This window comes from Rhinolophus ferrumequinum, chromosome 19 (genome assembly GCF_004115265.2).
Source record: "Rhinolophus ferrumequinum isolate MPI-CBG mRhiFer1 chromosome 19, mRhiFer1_v1.p, whole genome shotgun sequence".
Classification (NCBI taxonomy): domain Eukaryota; kingdom Metazoa; phylum Chordata; class Mammalia; order Chiroptera; family Rhinolophidae; genus Rhinolophus; species Rhinolophus ferrumequinum.
In genome coordinates, this window is record NC_046302.1 from 3,200,037 (window position 1) to 3,221,646 (window position 21,610).

The 21,610-nt window shown below is 45.3% G+C and overlaps 1 protein-coding gene across 8 annotated transcripts in view; it reads left to right on the plus strand.

Annotated features, from left to right (window-relative positions):
* Nucleotides 1-2,531: 2,531 nt before the first annotated feature.
* ZXDC (ZXD family zinc finger C) overlaps nt 2,532-21,610 on the plus strand; it is a 50,735-nt gene continuing 31,656 nt past the window's right edge. For 2 of the 8 annotated variants that reach the window (XM_033087918.1, XM_033087921.1), the window contains exons 1-8: nt 2,532-3,561; nt 5,972-6,124; nt 6,220-6,298; nt 7,247-7,377; nt 11,988-12,158; nt 15,897-16,597; nt 17,753-17,815; nt 18,471-18,555. In XM_033087918.1, coding sequence (XP_032943809.1) covers nt 2,610-3,561; nt 5,972-6,124; nt 6,220-6,298; nt 7,247-7,377; nt 11,988-12,158; nt 15,897-16,597; nt 17,753-17,815; nt 18,471-18,555 — 2,335 coding nt within the window. In that variant the 5' untranslated portion in view covers nt 2,532-2,609. The remainder of the gene's footprint in view (nt 3,562-5,971; nt 6,125-6,219; nt 6,299-7,246; nt 7,378-11,987; nt 12,159-15,896; nt 16,598-17,752; nt 17,816-18,470; nt 18,556-21,610) is intronic. The other 6 variants (XM_033087919.1, XM_033087922.1, XM_033087923.1 and 3 more) reach the window with 6 other exon arrangements.

Here is a 21,610-nt window from a genome sequence, read left to right on the forward strand (position 1 = left end):
AGTGGCATCACCATTTTGCTTTCCCACCTGAAATGTATGAGGGTTCCAATTTACCCACATCCTCACCAACACTTGTTCTTTATAAAAAAAATTATAGGTGATAGATAGTAGGGGGTTTGGGGGCAGGGTGAAAAAGTGAAGGGATTAGGTACGAATTGATAGTTACAAAAGTCATGGAGATGTAAAGCATATGCAATCTAGTCAATAATATGATAATAGCTATGTATAGTGCCAGATGAGTACTAGTTAGGGGATCACTTCTTAACTTATACAAATGTCTAACCACTATGCTGTACACCTGAAATTAATATAAAATAATATTGAACGTTAACTCTAATTGAAAAATTTAAAAAATTAGGGAAATGGTGAAGGGGAATAAAAGGTTCAAATTTCCACATATAAAACAAGTAAGTCATGGGAATGTAATGAACAGCATGGGAAATGTAGTCAATAATATTGTGATAGTGTGGTACAGTCAGATGGTTTCTGGACTTATTATGGTGATCACTTCTTTAGGTATCTAGATGTTGAATAATTATCATGTAACCTGAAACAGATATAATGTTGTATGTTAGCTATATTTTTTAATAAAAAACTTTTTAAAAATTTAAAAAAATTATAGGTATCTTAGTGGGTGTGAAGTGGAATCTCCTTGTGGTTTTGATTTGTGTTTCCCTAATTGTTAATGATGTTGAGGATGTTTTCATGAGCTTCTTGACCATTTGTATTTTTTTATTTGGAGAAATGTCTATTTAAATCCTTTATCTAGTTTAACATTTTTGTTGTAGAATTGTAGGATAGATCCTATGATTTTTAAAATATATTCTGGATAGTAGATCCTTAGCAGATATATGATTTGCAAACTTCTCTCCCATTCTGTGGATTGTCTTTTCACCTTCTTGTTGGTGTTCTTTGACCCAAGAGTTTTTAAGTTTGATGAAGCCCAATTTGTTTCTTTCATTGCTTGTAGTTTGGTTTCATATTTAAGAAACCATTCCCTAATCCAAAATCACACAGATTTACACTTATGTTCTCTTTTAATAGTTTTAGAATTTTAGCTTTTACATTTACATCTCTGATCTATTTTAATTACTTTTTGTATATGGTTTGAGGTGGGGGGGTCTAAATTTTTAATATGTGGATATACAGTTGTCACATTACCATCTGTTGAAAAGATTATTCTTTTCTCCATTGAATGGTCTTTAAAACAATATATTTTTGGCATAAATACATACATATACAGATATTTTCTATTCTTTTCAATATTATTGATGTACTTATTTTTAAAGTTTATTTAATAATAAAACATTCATCTATTCAATAAATATTTACTGAGAGTCTTTGCTGCTAGCATCTGGGCATACAGATGTGAGTGGTACTGACACAGTGCCTGTCCTCACAGAGTCTGCATTCTGGAGGAGGGCACAGACAATGGATTAACAGAGAAAGGGACAAATAAAAACAGTTGCAAGTGAGAGTTATAAGAGGAAACAAAAGGGGGAGGTGGAGAATAAGGGTGTACTTTGGATCTTAAGGCCAACCAAGTCTTCCCAGAGGAATTAGAGACCAGCTGTGCAAAGATTCTGAAACTGTAAATAGTTTCGCCTTTTGGAAAAACTGGGAAAAAGATGGGGGCACTGAGATTGCAGAGGGCTAAAGTGGTGAGAAATGAGGGCAAAGAGGGAAAGGAAGGGAAGATCAGCAAGGCCATAAGAGAAATGGGGAGCACACAGTAGAGGAGCATAACTAGATTTGCATTTTTGGAAGACTATGAGAGACTGCCCTGTAGATTGGGTGGAGGGAGTGGTGGATGGAGGTTGAGGACCAGCCTATGGAGTATTTTCTTAAGAACTCTGAGTGAAATAGGGGTTTGGATCTCGGTGGCTGTGATATGAAAAATTGGAGGGACTCCAGATTCAATCTGGAGGCATGGGGTTAGGGGAGGGAGGCAGGGCAACAGCTGAATTGAGTCAACAATGAGTAACAGGGCTATGGTGTGAGATTGTGTGAAGTTTATTGGGAAGTGCAGTTGGAAGTGTGCGCAGAAGTCCAGTCAAGGAGGCCCTGTGTGCCAGGAAAGGATGTGGGGTCACTGCAAGAGAGGTCGGTGGCCAGAGGTCAGCAGTGGGATGGTTCGCAGTTTAGTCAGCTCCCTAAGGAAGTTGTCCAGCCCCGTTGTCAGGAACTAAATGTTCCAACCCTGGCTCTCCCAGTTCCTGGCTGTGCGATCTAGGTCAAGGGACTCGAGCTCTCTGTGCCTCAGTTTCTTCACACTTGTGTGAACGGTGCCAACTGCAATCATTAAACCAGATGAAACACGATTGCTCTAAGTCAGGCTAGCCTACTTCCCAGGTAGGGAATCAGACCTCAGCTCCCCAGGACTGGGATTGGCCCACGGTCCCCGGCCTCACGGAGCGGCCCTGACGTCACGCGGCCCAGTAGGCCCGCGCCCCGCCCCGCGGATCACGCGCACGCGCGGCTCCGGGTCGCGCTCCGCGCCGAGCTTTGGCGTCGATCCGTCGGGGCGGCCGCACGGCGTCGCGCACGCCTGGGCGGGGCACAGCGCGCTTCTTCCGAGCGGCGGCTGCGACGCCCCAGCTGGGCCCAAGATGGACCTCCCCGCGCTGCTCGCAGCTCGGAGCCCGCGCGGAGCCCAACATGGCGGCGGCGGCGGCCCCGGCGGACTCTGCCGAGGCCCGGGGCCGCCGCCCAATCCGAGTCCCGCGCGCCGCCGCCTGCTGCTGCTGCGGGGTCCCGAAGATGGCGGGTCGGGGCCGGGACGAGGGGAGGCCCGGGCGGCGGCTGCGGGCCCCGGGCCGAGCCCACCGCCCCTCGAGGACGGCGGAGAGTCCTTCGTGGTACTGCTGGAAGTACCGCGCAGCGCCGCTGCCGAGGCCCCCGAGCGGCGGGAAGCTGAGTCTGACTTCGGCACGAGCCCCGCCGGCGGCCCCCAGCAGGGCCCCAGCGGTTCGGCCGCAGCCCCGGGACCCAGCGCGGCCCTCGCGGGCACAGTCACCATCAGCAGTCAAGACTTGCTGGTTCGCTTCGACCACGGCGTCTTCACGCTGGCGGCCGCGCCGCCGCCGCCCGGCCCACCCGCGCCGCCGGGCGACGAGGCCGCCAGCCCGGCCGAGGGCCGCCGCGGGCCCCCGGCCCCCGGCCCCAGCGCACCCGGATACCGGTGTCCCGAACCGCAGTGTACGCTCTCCTTCGCCAAGAAGCACCAGCTCAAAGTGCACCTGCTGACGCACGGCAGCAGCCAGGGCCGGCGGCCCTTCAAATGTCCCCTGGACGGCTGCGGCTGGGCCTTCACCACCTCCTACAAGCTTAAGCGGCACCTGCAGTCTCACGACAAGCTGCGGCCTTTCGACTGCCCGGTGGGCGGCTGCGGCAAGAAGTTCACCACCGTGTACAACCTCAAGGCGCACATGAAGGGACACGAGCAGGAGAATCTGTTCAAGTGTGAGGTGTGCGCCGAGCGCTTCCCCACGCATGCCAAGCTCAGCTCCCACCAGCGCAGCCACTTCGAGCCCGAGCGGCCCTACAAGTGTGACTTTCCCGGTAACCGCGGGCCTGCGGGCGGGCTGCGGGGGGCTCCCGGGACCCCAAGTCCAAATTCAGGCGCTCAGAGTGGGTGCGGCGGCGCCCTGCCCCCGGCTGTTAGCTTGGGCAGGATTTTAACTCAGTGGGCCAAGGCTGAGGGGCGGGAGCGGAAGCGCGCCGGGGTCTGTGTTGTAGCTCTTCCCAGGGCATCTGAACCCTGCATTGCTGCGGGGGTTTCGACAGCGAGGTAGCACAAATAATCAGACGTACTTCCCCATGGTGGAGGCAACAGATGTGCCGACGGGGCTTCCGGTTAACGAAAGAAAGAACTGCACCTTCCCAGAGATTTTTTACCAGGTTTTTATTTTCCTCGGTCTCGTCACTTAAAAATACTCATCAGATATTTACGGGGCACACACTCGGTGCTAGAGGAAAACATGAATAGCCAGGTGTAAGACCTTAAAGTGGTGTAGTACAGTTTTTGTGCCCACTATGCTTTCCTTTGGACTTCACAGTTTCGTGAAGTTCTAGAAAGCATCCTCATTTCACAGATGAAGTGTCTGAGGCCTAGCAATGTGGAAAAAAATCCAGTGGTGGCTCTTTCTCTAGTGATTCCCTTCCATGCTGGGGAGATAAGGCTTCAACACTGAACTCTTCACCAGAATGGGCAGGTTTAGGTGCCCCAAGAAAGACAGTGCCTCTAGGGAGGAAGAGAAGATTTCTACATAGGAAGGAGTTGGCTTGGGGGGACTAGGGTAGGAGGCAGTGCAGGTGGGTGAAACTGCAGAGCTGAGGCAGGGAATGTGGGTTGTGTTTAGGGTGGGGGAGGGCCAAGCAGAAGGTGAAGGACCTTCTGTGGCCTCTTCATGAAAACAAAAAGGCAAGCGTGCCCTTAGCATGAGCCCTGTGTGTATTGACATGCTATATACACTCAGGGCTCTCCTAATGTATACGTTATAAAATATACTCTAGGGACTTTGAAAGAGTGAAATGAAAAATACTAACAGGTTCCAGTATTTTCTTCCCATGTGCTGTGAATTGTCTGGTGCGTTTTTGTGGGGAACGTAGCTTTAGGCCACTAATTGGAAACCTTTTTCAGTCATGTACTTGGGGATCTGACAGTGGCTTAAAAACTTCCCTAGTAAAATGCATAGAGAGGATGACTCTGACAAGATCAGGAATCCAGCCTGCTTTAGGGCATGAAGTCTTCCTGAGGATTTTGAGTTGGCTGATCAGTGTTCAAGATGGATAGAAGCGGGAGAGGGATCAGTGAAGCCCCATGGAATGTTCCAGATAAGAGTTTCTTGAGGACTGATCTAGGCAGTAGCAGTGGGAATGGTAAGGTGGCTCCGTGTAGGAAAGATGCAGAGGCAGAATCAAAGGGCTGGGTTGCAGATGTGGGGAGGGTAGTTTTCCAGCATGCTCAGATTTACCTGACTACACCAAAGCCTGAAACAGGGAAACGGGGGGTGGGGGGGGGGCAGATTTATGGGAAAGAGGATGATTTTAGGGCATTTAGGGAGATTAGCATTTCCCAGTTCAGTGTTGCTGGGAAGAACAGGGTTCCTTGGGCCAGTCAGTACTTTTATGTGGTGCTGTGCAGTGTGTATCTGCTGGGTGGTTTACGTTTACAGTCACTATGGTAGCATGTTAAATGCTCTTGAGAAGAGCTGCAACAAAGACACCTGATAAGCATCTTGCAGGTTGATATTTTCCAACTTATTTGAACACTGAATGTATTTGCCAAAGGAGAACCTACTGGTGTGGAAAGTAATAGGAATTGCTCAGGTAGGCTCCTTCGGCTGGTGGCTCAGCTGGGTGCTGAAGATATTGGTGATATGAGTGAAGATGACCCTGGTAACTTCCTTTGACAGAGCAGGGAACCCTGAGGTAATGGGCAAAAGGAAAAAGAGAAGCCAGATGACAGAGACAGGGGCTGCCAGTTGCAGAGGATGTCAGGGAGGACATTTATGAGTGTAGAGGTGGTGAAAAAGTCTCATATATTACCATGTGGCTCTTTCAAGCTCAACTCTAACAGAAGTCTTGTTCCTTGGTATATCATTTCTTCCATTGTGTTTTCTTGGGTCTCACATGGGCAGGATTGACATTGAGTTCAAATGTATGCAAGATCTGTGCTGCAGAGCTGGGAGCAGATGGCTGTGACTGGAGGACTTTTCCTTTGATCAGGTCCTTCATCTCTAAGTCACATCAAAACAGGTGGCCCTTCTGTGCCTGTTGGCTGCCCTTAGTTACTCCTACTTTAGCTATTACAAAACCAGACGTCAGTGGTCGTAACTTTCCAGAGGTACTTCTGAATCATTTTCTTCCTTGTTTGCTTCAGTGTGAAGTGTCCTGGGTGGTGACTTGTGTAGTTGTGTTCTGTGATTTTTGCCACACTAGTGAGCAGGCTTGTGTTTTCTTTGTTCAGGCTGCGAGAAGACCTTTATCACGGTGAGTGCTCTGTTTTCCCATAACCGTGCCCACTTCAGGGAACAGGAACTGTTTTCCTGCTCCTTTCCTGGCTGCAGCAAACAATATGACAAAGCCTGTCGCCTGAAAATTCACCTGAGAAGTCATACAGGTAATGAGCTAGAGAACTCAATGTCATTTGGTCCCAAGATTTTTCTTTGTATTAGCTTGCATTTGTAATTATATGGTATAACTTTCTTTTCTAAGGTGAAAGACCTTTTATTTGTGACTCTGACAGTTGTGGCTGGACCTTTACCAGCATGTCTAAACTCCTGAGGCACAAAAGGTAATCTTTACATTTTGGTTGAATTATCACTTTTGAAAATGGTTTATTTGTCAGTAGCAGAAGCCAATGGATGAAATATCTGTAGATTTTTAAAAGAAAAGCCTAGTGTAGATAATTTGGAAAATTCAGAAAGCTGTAAGAAAACCACTGAGAATCTGATTCCCTAAAGTCAGTTTTTTTTCTGTGTATACTTGTTTTTAAACTTAATTGGCACCCTTTATATACAGTTCGATATTTTTAAGAAAATTAATATGTGGAATAAGCTTTCCTCATGTCGATACAGACTTTCCATGGTGATAATGACAACCTTGGAGCGTTTAGCCTGCATGCAGTTGATATTCAGCACTTTGCGTGTATATCTATTCAGCACTTTGCGTGTATATCTCGTTTAATCTTCATGACAGCTCTGACTCTGGTATTTTTATTCTCCCTGTGTTGCACTGGGACTCGAGGTTGAGTGGTTTGTCCATGCTTGCACAGCTGGGGTGTGAGGGATTTAATATAAAAATGTTACTCAGGAAAAGACAGTGTTTGTAAGTGGGCTTGAGAAGGTCCTTTTAGCATTGCAGTGGATTTTCTGTGCATACTCTCATTTCCCTCTGTGGGTTGGAAAGCTTGTTTATTATCGGGCTTCCTATACAATGGACGTAGCTTTGTCAATACATTGGGGCTCATACATTGGGACTGTTGCTGGATTGAAGCAGCAGTGATCATTTTTTGTCTGACTGTGGGCTCAGCTAGGTCATTAAAGTAGAATTCCTAATTACAGGGTGGCTAAACTGCAAATCTGCCCATGTGGGCTAGAGACACAATTAAGATTTTCTGAAATGTGCAGATCATTTTTTTAAATGCAAAGAGTTTGTAGTATATTTTGCAGAATTTTAAACAAAGAATCAACCCTCCGGGTTGTGTGAGTAATCACAGTGCCCTGTTTTTCTGTTCTGGCAGGAAACACGATGATGACCGGAGATTTACCTGCCCTGTTGAAGGCTGTGGGAAGTCCTTCACAAGAGCGGAGCATCTGAAAGGCCACAGCATCACCCACCTTGGCACAAAGCCATTCGAGTGTCCCGTGGAAGGTAGATTTTAACATTACTTTGAGCTGTAAACTAGCACCACGTCCACATTGATGTTGTAATTTTCAGTTGTTTAAAGGTAAGTTTTAGTTGCTTAAAGACAAGGTGAGTGTAAGTGGTAGCGTTAGATTTACTTTGCTGGTTTGTGTTAATTGCTCTGTCGGGAACTGTGTATTGGAAAGAAAAGACTTCATTATCAGCCTGGGGTTTGACTCTTGGCCCTGCAATGCACTTACTAGATCTATGGCTCTAGTTAGTTACCTGTTTAATTTGGTGGTTGTGAGGATTAGATGAAATAGCATGTGAAAAATGCCGGTTTTGGCATCTGGCACATACCATAGACGAACTAAATGGATGCTACGTGTGCTGCGATTGGACAGCAGCAAAGCTGGGCTAGCTTTCTAAAAGGGGTATTAAGGAGATTTTTGTCTTTAAAACACCAAATGCATAGTTCATTCATCAAAAGTCTGCTGTGTGGCTTGGCTGTGCTGGCCCTATTCTAGTGCTGCAGAGGCACTGGAGGTTGGTGGAGGCAGGTCAGGCTACAGCTGTGAATTCAAATCCTGGCTCTACCTCTCCCTAACTTGGTGACCTCAGGCAAGCTTCTCTGGACCTCAGTTTCCTTATCTGGAAAAGAGGTTAATAAAGCTGAGATCAGTTCCTAGAAGATAATGAATGTAACACAGATGGTATAACCAAAACACAGTGCTCTTCATCAGCACTCAGTTGGGGTATGGCAGATCGACAGCTAACATTCAGGGTGCTGTGGCGGCCCAAAAGAGGTCACCTGAACTTTTCCTAGGGCTTGGGGCATGGGAATGGTCTCCTAGTCAGCTGAAGAGGGAGGGATAGCTAGCCAGGGGTGGAGGTGGCAGAAAGACCAGTGTGGGGAAGTCTCCCAGAGCTGCAAGAGCAGCAGCCTTTTGAGTGTTTGGGGCAGAGGAGTGATGGGATCATATTTTTGTTTAGGCTCATTCTGGTTTCCTGGGGAGATGGTCTGGTGTCTGGAATGGGGTTTGGCAATGGAAGGGAGAGAAGGCATAGACGGAAGAGATAGGAGTTAGAATTAACAGTGCTGGGTGAGGGTTTTGGAACGTGGGGCTTGTGGGAGAGGCAATCGTTGGGATTAGTATCGCAGTTTAGAGGGGGCCACAGGGCAGGTAGTGGGAGGCAGAGGAGTTGGGTTTGGACATATTACATTAAGTACCTTGGGCTTTCCAAGTTCAGACACTCAGAGGGCAGGGGGCTGTGCTGCTGGGGCTTGGTGAGTCGGTGGGCTGGAGTGAGGCAGGCAGCACACCAGTAATCATGTAAGCCATGGAAATGGATGCAATTCTCAAGGAATACTGTACAGTTGACCCTTAAACAATATGGGTTTGAACTGCGCGGGTTCACTTACATGCAGATTTTTTTCAGTTGACTGCAGCTCAGTTGACCCACGCAGTTCAAATCCATGTTGTTCAAGGGTCAACTCCATGGTTGGGAATCTGCGTACTCAGAGGGATGACTGTAGTCATAGATGTGGCTTTTCAATGTTAAGTCAGTGTACCTAACCCCTGCATTGTTCAGGGGTCAACTATATATCGAAGAGAGGCAGTATCATGATTAAGAGTGAATGCTGGAGTCAGACTGCCTGGATTCAAATCCCAGACCTGCCACTTTAGTAGCTCTGTGAACTCGGACAAGCAGATTAAGCTCTCTGTGCCTCTTTTCCTCATCTGCATAGTGGTAATAAATCCTCATAGGGTTGTTGTGAGGGTTCAATAAGTTGTTTAATTAAGGCATATAGAAACCATCAGAAAATGTCACCTACTGCTATTACTATGATCGCTATTAAATAGCAAAAGAAGGCCTAGGACAAAACCCACAAACTCAGGTAAAAAAGTAGAAAGGGACCCTGAGAGGGGCTTAAGAAGGAACAGGGAGAATGGTAAAGTTGGTGGCACTGAGGCCAAGAGAAGAGGTTTGGGAAAGGAGGGTCCCGAGTGCTGAGGCACGACAGAATGGTGAGGAATGTGTGGGGCTCTTCTGGCAGACAGGGTCATCTGGTCTTTCTGCTTGTAGAGCAAGGTTTAAGGTTCAGTGGGGTAGCTTGGGGAGAGCTCTGCTCTGGTACCTGAGGGGTGGGCTAAGGTGGGGCTGAAGATACTTGTGCCGTCCCTCTTCTAGAGGTGTTTGATGGAAAACGTAGGAGGGGTGTTTTGTTTTTCTTTTGGTAACTATATCTTTGAGAACTTTGAGTAAGTTGAGTGTTGAGGCACCGGTAGAGGTAGAGAGAGATGCAGATAATGAGAGAGAGGGCAGTGGTTGGTTGAGAACTCTCTTCTCGGGGAGTGGCAGTGTGGAGGGATCTCAGAGCCCTCTTTCGGATAGGGCGAGAGTTGATAATTGTTGAGTTCAGGTGATTGATTATACCATTTTCTCTGCTTTAGTAGATGTTTCAAATGTTCCCATAAGAAAAAGTTAAAAACAACCACCGCCCTCCTTTTCCATGGTAACAGGAGGAGGAGGAGGAGAGGATAGGACCGTTGACAGCGAGCATGTATGAGGGAGGGCAGGCGGAGGACTGAGGACAGCGTATTCGAGATGGGAGCTCCTCCAGGGCATGTGTGATGGTGTCTCTGGTATATCGCAGAGTGTCTCACATGGAGTTGAGGTTGGTAGATGTTTGTGTGGTCACCATGTAAATGATGAGGTGAGCTGAGCAGGTGCCTGTGGAGTTGGGGGTTTGGAAAGAAGGTTGCCATTGATGGGCTGCTTCACCCCTCTCCAGGGTCGATTGACTTGGAGTCAAAGGTGGGTTGCTATTTATTAATATCTTTGATTTGTAAAGAACTGGCACAAATCTCACTAGATAATGTTAAAGTTAGTAAAAGCTGTTAACACATGAGAAAATGGTCACACTCCTGGTCATCAAAGGAAATACAATTAAAATGAAATATATTTTGTTCCCTGTTGAATTAGCAAATATTTAAAAAAATGGAAACTCAACTGCTGGTGAGAGTGTAGCGGGTATCCCCGTTGTGGGTGACTCCTGCCCTTGGGAAAGCAGTTTGGTTGAAAAGTGTATTCAGCGCCTCTGCTCTGTGCGTTCCCTCTAGAAGTCTGTGCTGAGGACTCCCAGCTGCAAAGGGGGATTAGGGATATGGCAGATAGAGGTACTGCCATTCACTGCATGGAGCGAAGCAGGCATCGTAGACAGTGCGCTTGGGGGTGAGACCTACAGTATCTGTTCTGTTGTGTTTTCCAAATGTTCTTTTATGAGCCTGACCAGGAAACAAGTTTGAAGCTTTGTTTGAAAATGAAGTAAGTTCAAAACTACTCTTAGAGGCAGCCAAAGCCTTTACTTATCTGGAATTATCCTACCTTTATAGCCTCTTTTCCTAAAATAGCTCTCCGCTGGGCCCTGGACTTCAGCAACTCCACCTTGTCACCCCAAGAGGTACCATAGTGTAACGATGCTCTTTGCCACTTGGTTAGGTACTGCGTGAGTGCTCTGTAGGATGGTAATGGTTTATGTAGTCTTCATCACCTCTGTGACGTAGGTGACATCCCTACTTTACAGAAAAGAAAAAGGACACCCGGAAGGATAAATAAGGCCACACACTAGCAGGGGGCTGAGCTGGAGTTGGGGTCCAGTCATGCTGAGCTCCAGAGCAGGCTCTGTCCACCTGGCCCTGCTATCTTCATGGCTCCACACCTTGGCTTGGTCTCCTGCGGCTGGCGCCTCCCACTTGTGGAGGCCCAGTCACCTCACATGCTAGCCGCCTCTGGAGACCTTCTCTCTCTATCCTCTCAGGAGGTATACTGTTTCTTCTGCTTCCATTACACTTCACAGCACTACAGCTGGTTTTATTCTGCCCTTTGTAATGACACTTGGTTGTTCACATGTCCCTACCAGGTCACAAGCTTGTAGCTGCCAAGAACCCCGCTTCCCCTTCTGTTCCCATGGTGCAGAGCTCCAACAGTGGCAAATCAGGGCATGGATGAAGGTGGCTGTATTTTTGAATCTGTCTTGTGTACCCTCTGACCCAAGTGCAGGTCTGTGGTCTTACTGACTGGCTAAGCAGTTGAGTAGTCAGCAAAACAGTGCCAACTCCAGGCTCTGCTCGTGTTCCTGACTTAGGGCCATTTGCTTGGTCCCTCTGGGTATCAGTTTTTCATTGGTAAAATGAAAAGAATTGGCCTTGGTGATTTATCGAGATAGCTTCTAACTAAATGTCCTAGGATTATGATAGTTTTTATAGTAGTAACTTAATAGAGATGATTTGTGTAAATTTTTGGCAATTGAATGTTTCAGGCATTGTTTAACAATTTAACTTAATCTTTCTAGCATCCCTGTGTAATGGGTGAAGAAACAGGCTTAGCGTTAACTTGTCCAAGGTTACACGTCTTACACACAACTGGTGTGGGACTTCAAGTCTCCTTTTAAAAAGTTTGCTTTCAAATTTAATTTCTCGTGATGCTGCTCCAAGGGATATTAGGTGTATGTCCCTTGCCAGTGACCAAAGCATGGACCTGCATTGTCTCATGATTCTGATGTGAGGAGGAAATGTCAACACTGGTTCGTTGGTAATCTGCAGGTTTAACACTCTTCATTCTTTTGATTCCAGGGTGCTGTGCCAGATTCTCTGCTCGTAGCAGTCTCTATATTCACTCCAAGAAACACCTGCAGGATGTGGCTGCTCCAAAAAGCCGTTGCCCAGTCTCCAGCTGTAACAGACTCTTCACCTCCAAGCACAGCATGAAGGCGCATGTGGTCAGGCAGCACAGCCGGCACCCAGGTCTGCTTGATTTACGTCCCTCTTAGGGAGCTGTAACGATGTGTAAGCTCAACATGTGTCATAGAAGTAAAAGTGTGTTTCAGAAGTTGGCGGAGTCCTAGGTTAAGTTAATCTAGTGCAGTGAGGTCTTGGACCATGGCTGCCAAGCCTGATGGCCTCTTTTGGACTCTTCTGCCACTTCTTACCTCTGCCTCACTGATCCTTCCTTGTCTGAAGTGCTTTCCTTGAAGAACAGTCTTCCACTTTGTTGGCTTTTCCTAGCATGTGTCTCCTAAATCGGTATCCCCCTGTGACCTTTGTCTGAAGTTCTGAGCCTGCCCCTCCACCATTTTCATCTTCTTCAGCTTTTCTAAGTCCCGTGCTTCTTTCTGAACATTCCCTCCTGTCTCCTCTTCTCCACCCCGCTGCTGAGGAAAGTCCTTAAAGATAAGAACAGAGTTGTGTTTCAGGACATGGATGGGAGTGGGGCGTGAGGGCAGACAGGGAACCACAACAGTCGTCCAGAGGGGGAGTCTGGGCACATGGTGGCGTGGGACTTAGAAGCCTGCCTCTCGAGGCCACATGCATAGTCCTACAGGAAGGATGTTGAGGGCTCTGAGAGGGCATGTGGCTGCCTGTCCCCTAGAGTACTCACACCACCCTGCTCTCTCGGGCGTGGTGGGGTTGCTGCACCTGGCAGAAGGATTTCCCTGGCAGGTCCCGGGCAGTGAAATCCTAGCTAGTTGTAGAGGTTACCTGAGTGTGTTGCTAACCAGGCCCTGCTCATTGCCACCTGTGTGACAGGCAGCACCAGCCTTGGGGCTAAGCCACTTCCCAGCTGTGTGATCCTGGGCAGGGTACTGGTCTGCTAGCCTCGGTTTCCCCATTTTTTAAACGTGGAAGATAATTTAAGTGGTTCTCAAATGAAATGTCTTGTTAAAATGCCTGCAGCAGAGCTTGATTAAGTTCAGTGAATGTTTGTGTCCTTCCTTTGGCTTCTTCTGATCCTGTTTAGTGTGGTCACTTCTTCCCTCCTTTGGCTCTAACAGTGATTGCCATTCAGCTTTGTATTTAAAGAAGCTGCCCTTCCAAGCACTATGTGTCTTGAGAACTCATGAGGGGCTGTTACCTTGGTTCACAGAGGCCAGTCAAGCACCTTACGCTGGAGTTGAGAGGCCCTCGGTGATCGTTTGGGTTCCTGCCTCTATCTCTAAAATTTACCTGCTCCTGCCCAGGTCTGAGCTGCTGCTCTGTGGTACCATGCGCCTGGCCTCTCTGCTCCTTCCCTTGCCTAGCCTGGCTCATTCAGAAGTCCACAACAGCACCATTTATTCTCTGGATGTGAGAGCCTCTCAGGTGTTCCTGTAGTGCCCGTGTTTCCCGGGCTCTGCATTTATGATGTGACCTTGACTTCTGTGTCCTTCTTCCATGCCGTATGGTAGGTGTAGATGAACGGGAGTCGACCCTGTGCTCACCTCATGAGAAATAGGTACTTGGGAACGTCATTTATTGTGGACCAACTTTGCCAGGGGCTATGCCAGGCCTTGGATTGGCTATTGAGTTTCCCCTCATAGTGGTCCTGGACTGGGGGAGCGGGGAGGTCCTCACCACTTTGTCACTGACAAAGAACTGAGGCGGAAAGGAGAAGGATTTGCCTGAGATCACATAGGGAAGGAAGGCTGGAGCAAGGTCATGACTATAACCTTACGTTAGATGCTCTATTAATTAATATTTATTTAATGATTTTTGAATACCTGGCCGTTGCATTTAGCCCGTCTCCAGTAAATATCTGTGGCATTAATAAAGTGCTAAATAGGAAATTTGTGATCAAATTGGTATCTGTTTTCACTGAGATGATTATTATTTTTTTTTCATAGGGAGCTGAGTCCTCAAGATTGGCAAGGGAATTTTTAGAAAGTTTTGAAAAAGAGGCAGTTTTTCATTTTTAATTATTCCAAAGAATCACTGCCATTTTCTTTCAAAATGTTTTATTAGTACTAAGAAATACTTAATGAAGAAGCAATAATATGTGTATCCTATTTTTAAACTTTGAAGTAATATGACAACTAAAGAAGATATATTCTGAATTTGGTTATTTTTTCGTTTATTTTTTTTGGGGGGGTGGTCTAAAGATTTTCATATGTTTGCATGAGAAATATAGGCACTCTGACCTGGTGTCCACAACTAGAAAGCATGAGTTTGAGATTAGCTAACAGTTAGTGTGGGAGGAATAGAGCCAGCAACTGAGAGCCTTTCCCTCTGGCTGGGGACTAGCACATTCTAGAAGCTGCAGGTAAGAATTTCTTGAGAAAGAATAACATCAGGTCCTTGTTTGGCTCCTTTGCCCAAATCCTTTGTGCTACTGTTGTCCTGTTAGCTTGGTGCTTGAAGAGTCCTCAGATTTGGGATGATTGGGTGCGCTTGTGTGTAAACCCCCAACTTGAATATTCATTGAAATTTTTAAAAATTATGTTAATGTTCATTCTCTTCAGGGTGTTCTGATTTTAAGTTACATAATTGGATAACAAATAATCAAATGCTTGAAGAGTATTAGGACCAATAATTAAAACTGAATGAAGGGGGAGGTGGCGGGATTGCTCAGTTGGTTAGAGCGTGAGCTCTGAACAACAGGGTTGCCGGTTCAATTCCCACATGGGCCAGTGAGCTAGGCCCTCCACAACTAGAGTGAAGACAACGAGCTGCCACTGAGCTGCTGGAGGGGTGGCCGAATGGCTCAGTTGGTTAGACCATGAGCTCTCAACAACAAGGTTGCTGGTTCAATTCACACATGGGATGGTGGGCTGCGCCCCCTGCAACTAAAGATTGAAAATGGCGACTACACAACGACGTGGATCTGATGGGTCCTGGAGAAACACATTCTTCCCCAATATTCCCCAATTTAAAAAAAAAAAAAAAAAAAAAAGTTTGAAAAAAAGCTGAATGAAGAGGGATCTACTAAAATCGTTTCTGTATACTCATTAAATCCTGCTTAAGAGCCGGGCACTGTGCCTGGTGCTGAGGGACAAAGATGATCCAACAAACTCTGCACCCTCAAGATGATCAGTCTGGGGAAAAGGGGAAGTATTAGAGGTTGGGAATACAGTGGTCGTTGGTGGAGGGAGGCCCGTCTCTAGAGCACCTGAGGGGACCTTATCTCTTGAGTTCTCTGCAGCTCCCTAGAGCTGAGGTCCACAGGCCAATTTTTTCTCACTGATCACCCCCAGATGACTCAAATCTGTTTCAGAGTGGCAGCTTGTTGTGCAGTGGGACATAGAGTTTGATGAGACGTGAGTTGACATGAGCTGATTATCCCAGAACCAGAGTTTAGCTTGTGTTGGACTTCTGAAGATTTTACGTTCTGTGGAAAATTTTACAGTCTTCTCAGGGGTAGCTATTACATAGCAGAAAGAGTCTAGGGTTTGTATCCAGAATCACATGGATTCAAGGCCTGTTACCAATTAATATGACGTTAGAAATATTAACGTCATATTAACGAGAAATATTTAGACTCTCGAGTCGTTTTCCCCTGTCTGTAGAAATCCCTGTCAGCTCGAGCATTTGAGACAACATATGTAAAATGCCTGACATCATCACCCTGCCTTCGTTCAGTATGTGGCTACCTTTAGTGTGCAAGGCAGCAGGAGCAGAAAGAAGTTAGTTGAAGTTGCCTTAATGGGTCTCTTGCTAACATCTGGAACACAAACAAACCTTCTTTGTCTTCTAAAGGCATAAAATAACGAGTGTTCCTTTCTTTTTCAGATATCTTCCCTCAGCTAGGAGCTCCAAGTTCTCTTCCACTCAGCAGTGAACTTGGCAGCCCAGGACAAAGCGAGCTCAACAACATAGACCTAGCGGCGCTCTTCTCTGATGCACCTGCCGATGGTAGTGGTGTGGCGGGGGCCTCAGATGAGGCACTGACTTCTGGAATCCTGACTATTGATGTGACTTCTGTAAGCTCCTCTCTTGGAGGGAACCTCCCTGCTAATAATAGTTCCTTAGGGCCAGTGGACCCACTGGTCTTGGTGGCCCACAGTGACATTCCTCCAAGTTTGGACAGCCCTGTTGTTCTCGGGACAGCAGCCACAGTTCTTCAGCAAAGCAACTTCAATATGGATGATGTGCAGACTGTAAGTGCAGGAGCGTTAGGCTGTCTGGTAGCTCTGCCTGTGAAGAACTTGAGTCAGGACCCACATGATTTGACCTCCAGCAGCAAGTTAGCAGTGAACACCACCACCACACTGACCTCTTCAAGCACCCCCCAGGGAAACACCTGTATCCCAGAACTGTTAGAACTGCCTGCTCCAATCAAAGTGGAACCAGACTCATCTCCTGGCCCTGATGCTGTCGGGCAGCAAGAACGAAGCAGAGGCGTGCCCCGACCTGTGTTCTCCAGCCCTCCAGAAAAGCACAGTCCTCAGAAAGACACAGGGCTCAGTGCAGGGACCGGCACCTTCTATTTGGTATGAAGTGCTATATTCAGTCACCACCAGATAGCTCACTTCTCTTATACTCAATTTTGAGGATGTTCTGGATTAATCATTTATGTGCAGACATTTCTTACTGGTTTATGAAAGAATGGAGCCCTGGACTACAAGTCTGGAAATCTGAATTCTGATCATTCAGTCTGGAACTGACTAGTTTTTACAACCTTGAGCAAATCACTTAACCTGTCTGAGCCTTAAATTCTCATTTATTTCTAAAATGAGGGGGTTTGGCTAGATGATTTCTAAGGTCCTTTTGAGTTCTGTGATTGCATGATAATGTGTCTTCTTGAAGAAAATTGGGAGTATTTCATAATGTTGAGATGTTCTGCTTTTGTGCTTTTCACGTCATAATAGAATTACTGATAACCAGAGGAAGAGGAATTGCGTCATCAGCTGTCTTTAATGATTTAATGGACACTTGAAAACCAGGCAAAACAATTTTTAAAAAAAATTAAGATTAAGAGAAAAAGGAAATGGTTTGTGAACCTTTATTTCTGGAGGGTTATGAGTACGCTAGTTTTGAGGATTGACAGTTAATATACTTTAATTATATTTATGTCAGGTATACATTTAATATAATTTAATTTAAAAATAATTTAAAGATTCTTGGGAGAGAGTCTGACTTTTTCCTCAGGCTCAGATGGAAATAATCAAACAGGTTTTTTGCATTGTGGCACAGGTTACGTTTGATGGTGGTATTATTCAAAATGCTAAATCTTATTTTACCACAATTTTTTTTTAAAGTTCAATCCTTTGAATTAGGATCAATTGTGATGGACGTGGTAACCCATGTACCATAGAGCCAGCTTTTATGTCTTTCAGTCTGAGAGAAGCTCGGTCTCCTGTCGAGCCTCTTCTGGTGTCGCGTTTGTTGAGGGGGCACAGCCACATGTGCTAACCTTCCTCTGCTTGGGTGGCCGCAACGGCTGCCAGGTGTGCAGGTGCTTGGGCCAGGAGGGGAGATGGCTGAGGTTCAGACGTTAGTGGGGAGGCAGTGCCTGAGTGCAGGGCCTTCGTGCCTTGGGCAACAGTAGTTGTTTGGTGCCGCTGCGTTGTCAGAGGCCTAACTGGATGAAGGCAGGAGGAGCCGCCATGACCTTGATCTTGACCCCTTGTTCATTTTCTCGCTAGCTGTGTGACGTTGGGCTGCCTCGATTCTCTGAGCACAGATGGTGTGTGGTGAATGGGTTACAGGTATGCCATGAGCTGTTGAGGGTTGTTCTTTTTCTTCTTGTAGTGATGAGTATTAAACTGTTTTTCATGTAAAACACAAATTTGCAATGGTTGATGTCTTGTTTAACTACTGTTTGGCTCTCTCAGTAAACTTCCTGAATTCAGTAACACAATTATTGTTTGGTCTGTAAGACTTGGAATCGAGCACTTGCTGCCAGAATGGCTCTGCAGTGGGTACGTATATGGAATAGGACATCCCAAGGTCTGCCATACAAGCATTATGTGGCATAGTCTGCAAAGTGTTGGGAAGTGCTGCAGTAAATGAATCATGAATCTCTGAGGGAAGACTGGTTATTTGTTTCAGACAGCAGAGAAGTATGTAATTTTTTTTATAACAGTTTCTGTATAAAATATTTTAATGTTTTAGACTTTGGAGGAATAAACTTTGCTTCTCTGGATAATAAAATTATGTATATTGTTCCAATTCTGATTTCTTTTAGCCATCACTATAATGCGATGTAGCATTTGATTCTCTGTGAGCCTTTGCTGGAGATTCTCAAAGAGTATTGGACTCCACTCTGTTCAAGAAGCAGACTTACTACATTTCAGTAGTTCCCTTGCTACTCTACCTTTGCTGTTTGGGTCAAGTGACTGACACACTTTTCTTTGATCTCAGGAAAGTGGGGGCTCAGCAAGAACTGATTCCCGAGCCATTCAACTAGCCAAGAAAAAAAAGCAGAAAGGAACTGGGAGCAACGCAGGTGAGGCTGTGTGTTCTGCAGTGCTGGGGGAGTAAGGTTTCTGAGAGTCACCCTGGGCTTAATTAAGGACAGAAGAAACACATAGAATAGGTGTTTCTGTGTTCTTTGTGTTACTTTTATGTTCAGAATGCCCTTTCATCAACTCAGTGTTACGAGAACTTAAGAAAAAAAAGTTACTAGCAAAATCCCCAGTGTCAGTATGGATGTTTTAGTTACTTAAAAAAGCAGTGTCAAAATTAGTGGTTGCAAACTCCAGTGCCTGTTACAAGGTGAAGAGCAGAACAGAACGTGTCAGAAAATTAGCGATGGAAACCTGATGCTAAATGGCCGCTGGCCCTTGACCTTGGCATTGGGAAGACTCTGGGGACGGGGCTGCTGCTGTCCCCAGAGCCAGCCCCTGGGTGGCATGTGGCCTTACGAATGCCCAGTTCAGAATTGTGTTGAAATCTTCTAACTTTAAAATGTCAGCAACTTTTTTGAATTTTTAAAAAACACTAAGTGGACCCAACAGGTCCTGCTAGTTTGTGGCCACATGCGTCTATACGTCTGTCCATCCTAAAAATGAAATAATGGGGCCGCAGTGCTTAAAGGAAACTACCGTAAATTTTTTTGTAAAGGTAACAGCGAATTCTTTAATGCTGTTTTGTATATTTCAATTGTGTTTTCATTTATCTAAAATTTATTTTCAAAATATCACAGGATATGTACGATTAGCAATATAATTTTATATCTTTCTCGTCTTTATAATATGGACTTTTCCTTAAAATAATAATAACCCCCTATTTTCTTTTGATCTTAAAGCAAGTATTGCCCTATAAGGAATGTCATACATGTCAATGTTCATTGTTACTGAGGAAGTGTTAGCTCCACAGTTCACAAAGTGCCCAGATAGGACTTGCAGAGATAATAAAAGAAAGTGTGGTGGTGGTGATAATGGTGTGGAAAGAATGACAGAATTTAGCACATACACGTATTAGGCAAAGTTAATTAGGGAACCAAATGCCTTTATTAAACTGGGTAGGTAATCTCAGCTTGGAGGAAAAAAAAAATACTACGGACATTCAGGTGTATAATAAATGTTATACCCATTGGCATTGCGTTAGAGTAACATCTGTAGAGGTGGTTTTACATTGTTTTTATAGTTTTTGTAAATATTGCAGCATTATCTTTAAAAAAAATGAGGACACTGAAAAAACAGTCACATACTAATAATACTATTATTGGTTCATTAAAAATTTAACAGTATTTTCTTTATCAATATCTAGCAAGTGTTTAAATTTTAGTTGTCTCAAATCCCATAAATGTTTTCTATAACTGAATCAATCCAAATAAGGCTCACATATTACTATTGGTTGACATGATAAATCTATTTTACATCTACAGGTTTCTCCTTCCATCTCTCGCCCATATATTTGTTGAATATTCTGGCCAGTGTGGATTTTGCTGATTGCATCACTGTGGTGTAGTTTATTAGGTCCCTCTGTTTTCTGTGTTTCCTATAAATTAGTAATTATGAGGTATGATCAAACCTATGGTGAATGTTTAAATAAAAAAAATTTATTACAATAAAAGACACATTGCCATTAATCCCCCTCAAAATTCCCCCCTCACTTCAAACACACTTAGCCCATCGTTCTGGCCACTTGCTGAAGCAGTTCTGGAAGTCCGCTTTCGTGAGTGCCTTTAGTTGCACTGTAATGACTGCCTCCATGTCCTGAATCATTTTGACTTTGGAGAAGAGCCAGAAGTCTCATGGTGCCAGATCCAGTGAATAAGGTGGATGAGGACACAATTTTTTTATTTGACAGAAATTACCACACCAGCAGTGACATGTAGCACATGTTGTGATCACAAAGTATGGTGACTGCTGCTGCCGAGTGCCGTTCAGCGGAAAGGCAGGATCTTCAGTATGGGAAGCGGCACGTTGAACTTCAGTAACAGTGTGGGACAAGATTCACCTTGTTCGGTGGAGTCAGTCGGGTGTGAGCTGTAGTTGAGAGAAGGTGTGTTTTAAAGTGTGCCGTAAATCCTCCATCGTGACAACGCTTTGTGTCACACATCGCTTCTGGTACACAGCAATTTCTGTCAAACAAAAACATTACAGTGTGTCCTCATCCACCTTATTCACTGGATCTGTTACTGTGCGACTTGTGGCTCTTCTCCAAAGTCAAAATGATTCAGGACATCGAGGCAGCCATGACATCGCAACTAAAGACACTCACGAAAGCGGACTTCCAGAACTGCTTCAGAAAGTGGCCAGAGCGATGGGATAAGTGTGTTCGAAGCAAGGGGGAGTATTTTGAAGGGGATTAATGGCAATGTGTCTTGCTCTAATAAATTTTTTAAATTTAAATATTCACCATATTGTTTGATCACACCTTGTACATCTATAGGCTTGATCTGCTTGAAGTTTGATTCTTGGGGGTGGGGAGTTAGCAAAACTCCTTTGCAGATGGTGGGAGGCTCTTCCAGGGGGCCCTGATGTCTGGTGGTCTGTCCTGTGTTGTTAGCAGCCATCGATGACCAGTGAGTGACTGGATTTGTTACTTCCTTAGGGGTTGCAGAAAGGATATTCTGTCACTTCTTTCTCATTACTAGCTAGAATACTTCTATAAAGAGCAACTTCTCATCAATCCTTTACCCTGAAGTACAGTTCATATAGGAAAGGCAGGATAAATGTCCAAATCTTTCTGTTTATCACTCTTCAAAATAATGAGCTGGTTTCTTAATATCTTCCAATAGTGGTCAAAATGTTTTTACACACGCATTGATTTAAACATTCTGTAGACTTGTGGGAAATGGAAATCTGGAACCTGCCAAGTATTCAGCCTTCATATATGAAGGCAGTAGAAGAATTTTTGTATAAGTGCAAGGGCTCACATTTTGCCACTCGTAACATCCTTGAAAAGCCTTCTTGAAGTAATGTAACCAGCAGAGAGATAGGGGAATATAAATAAAGGCCCACAATCCCTTTTCTAAAATCTTTGGGGCTAACAGTGCTCCTCTTTCCCACCCCCTGACATTTTATTTTGCTAGAATTTTAGAGTTGCAGAAA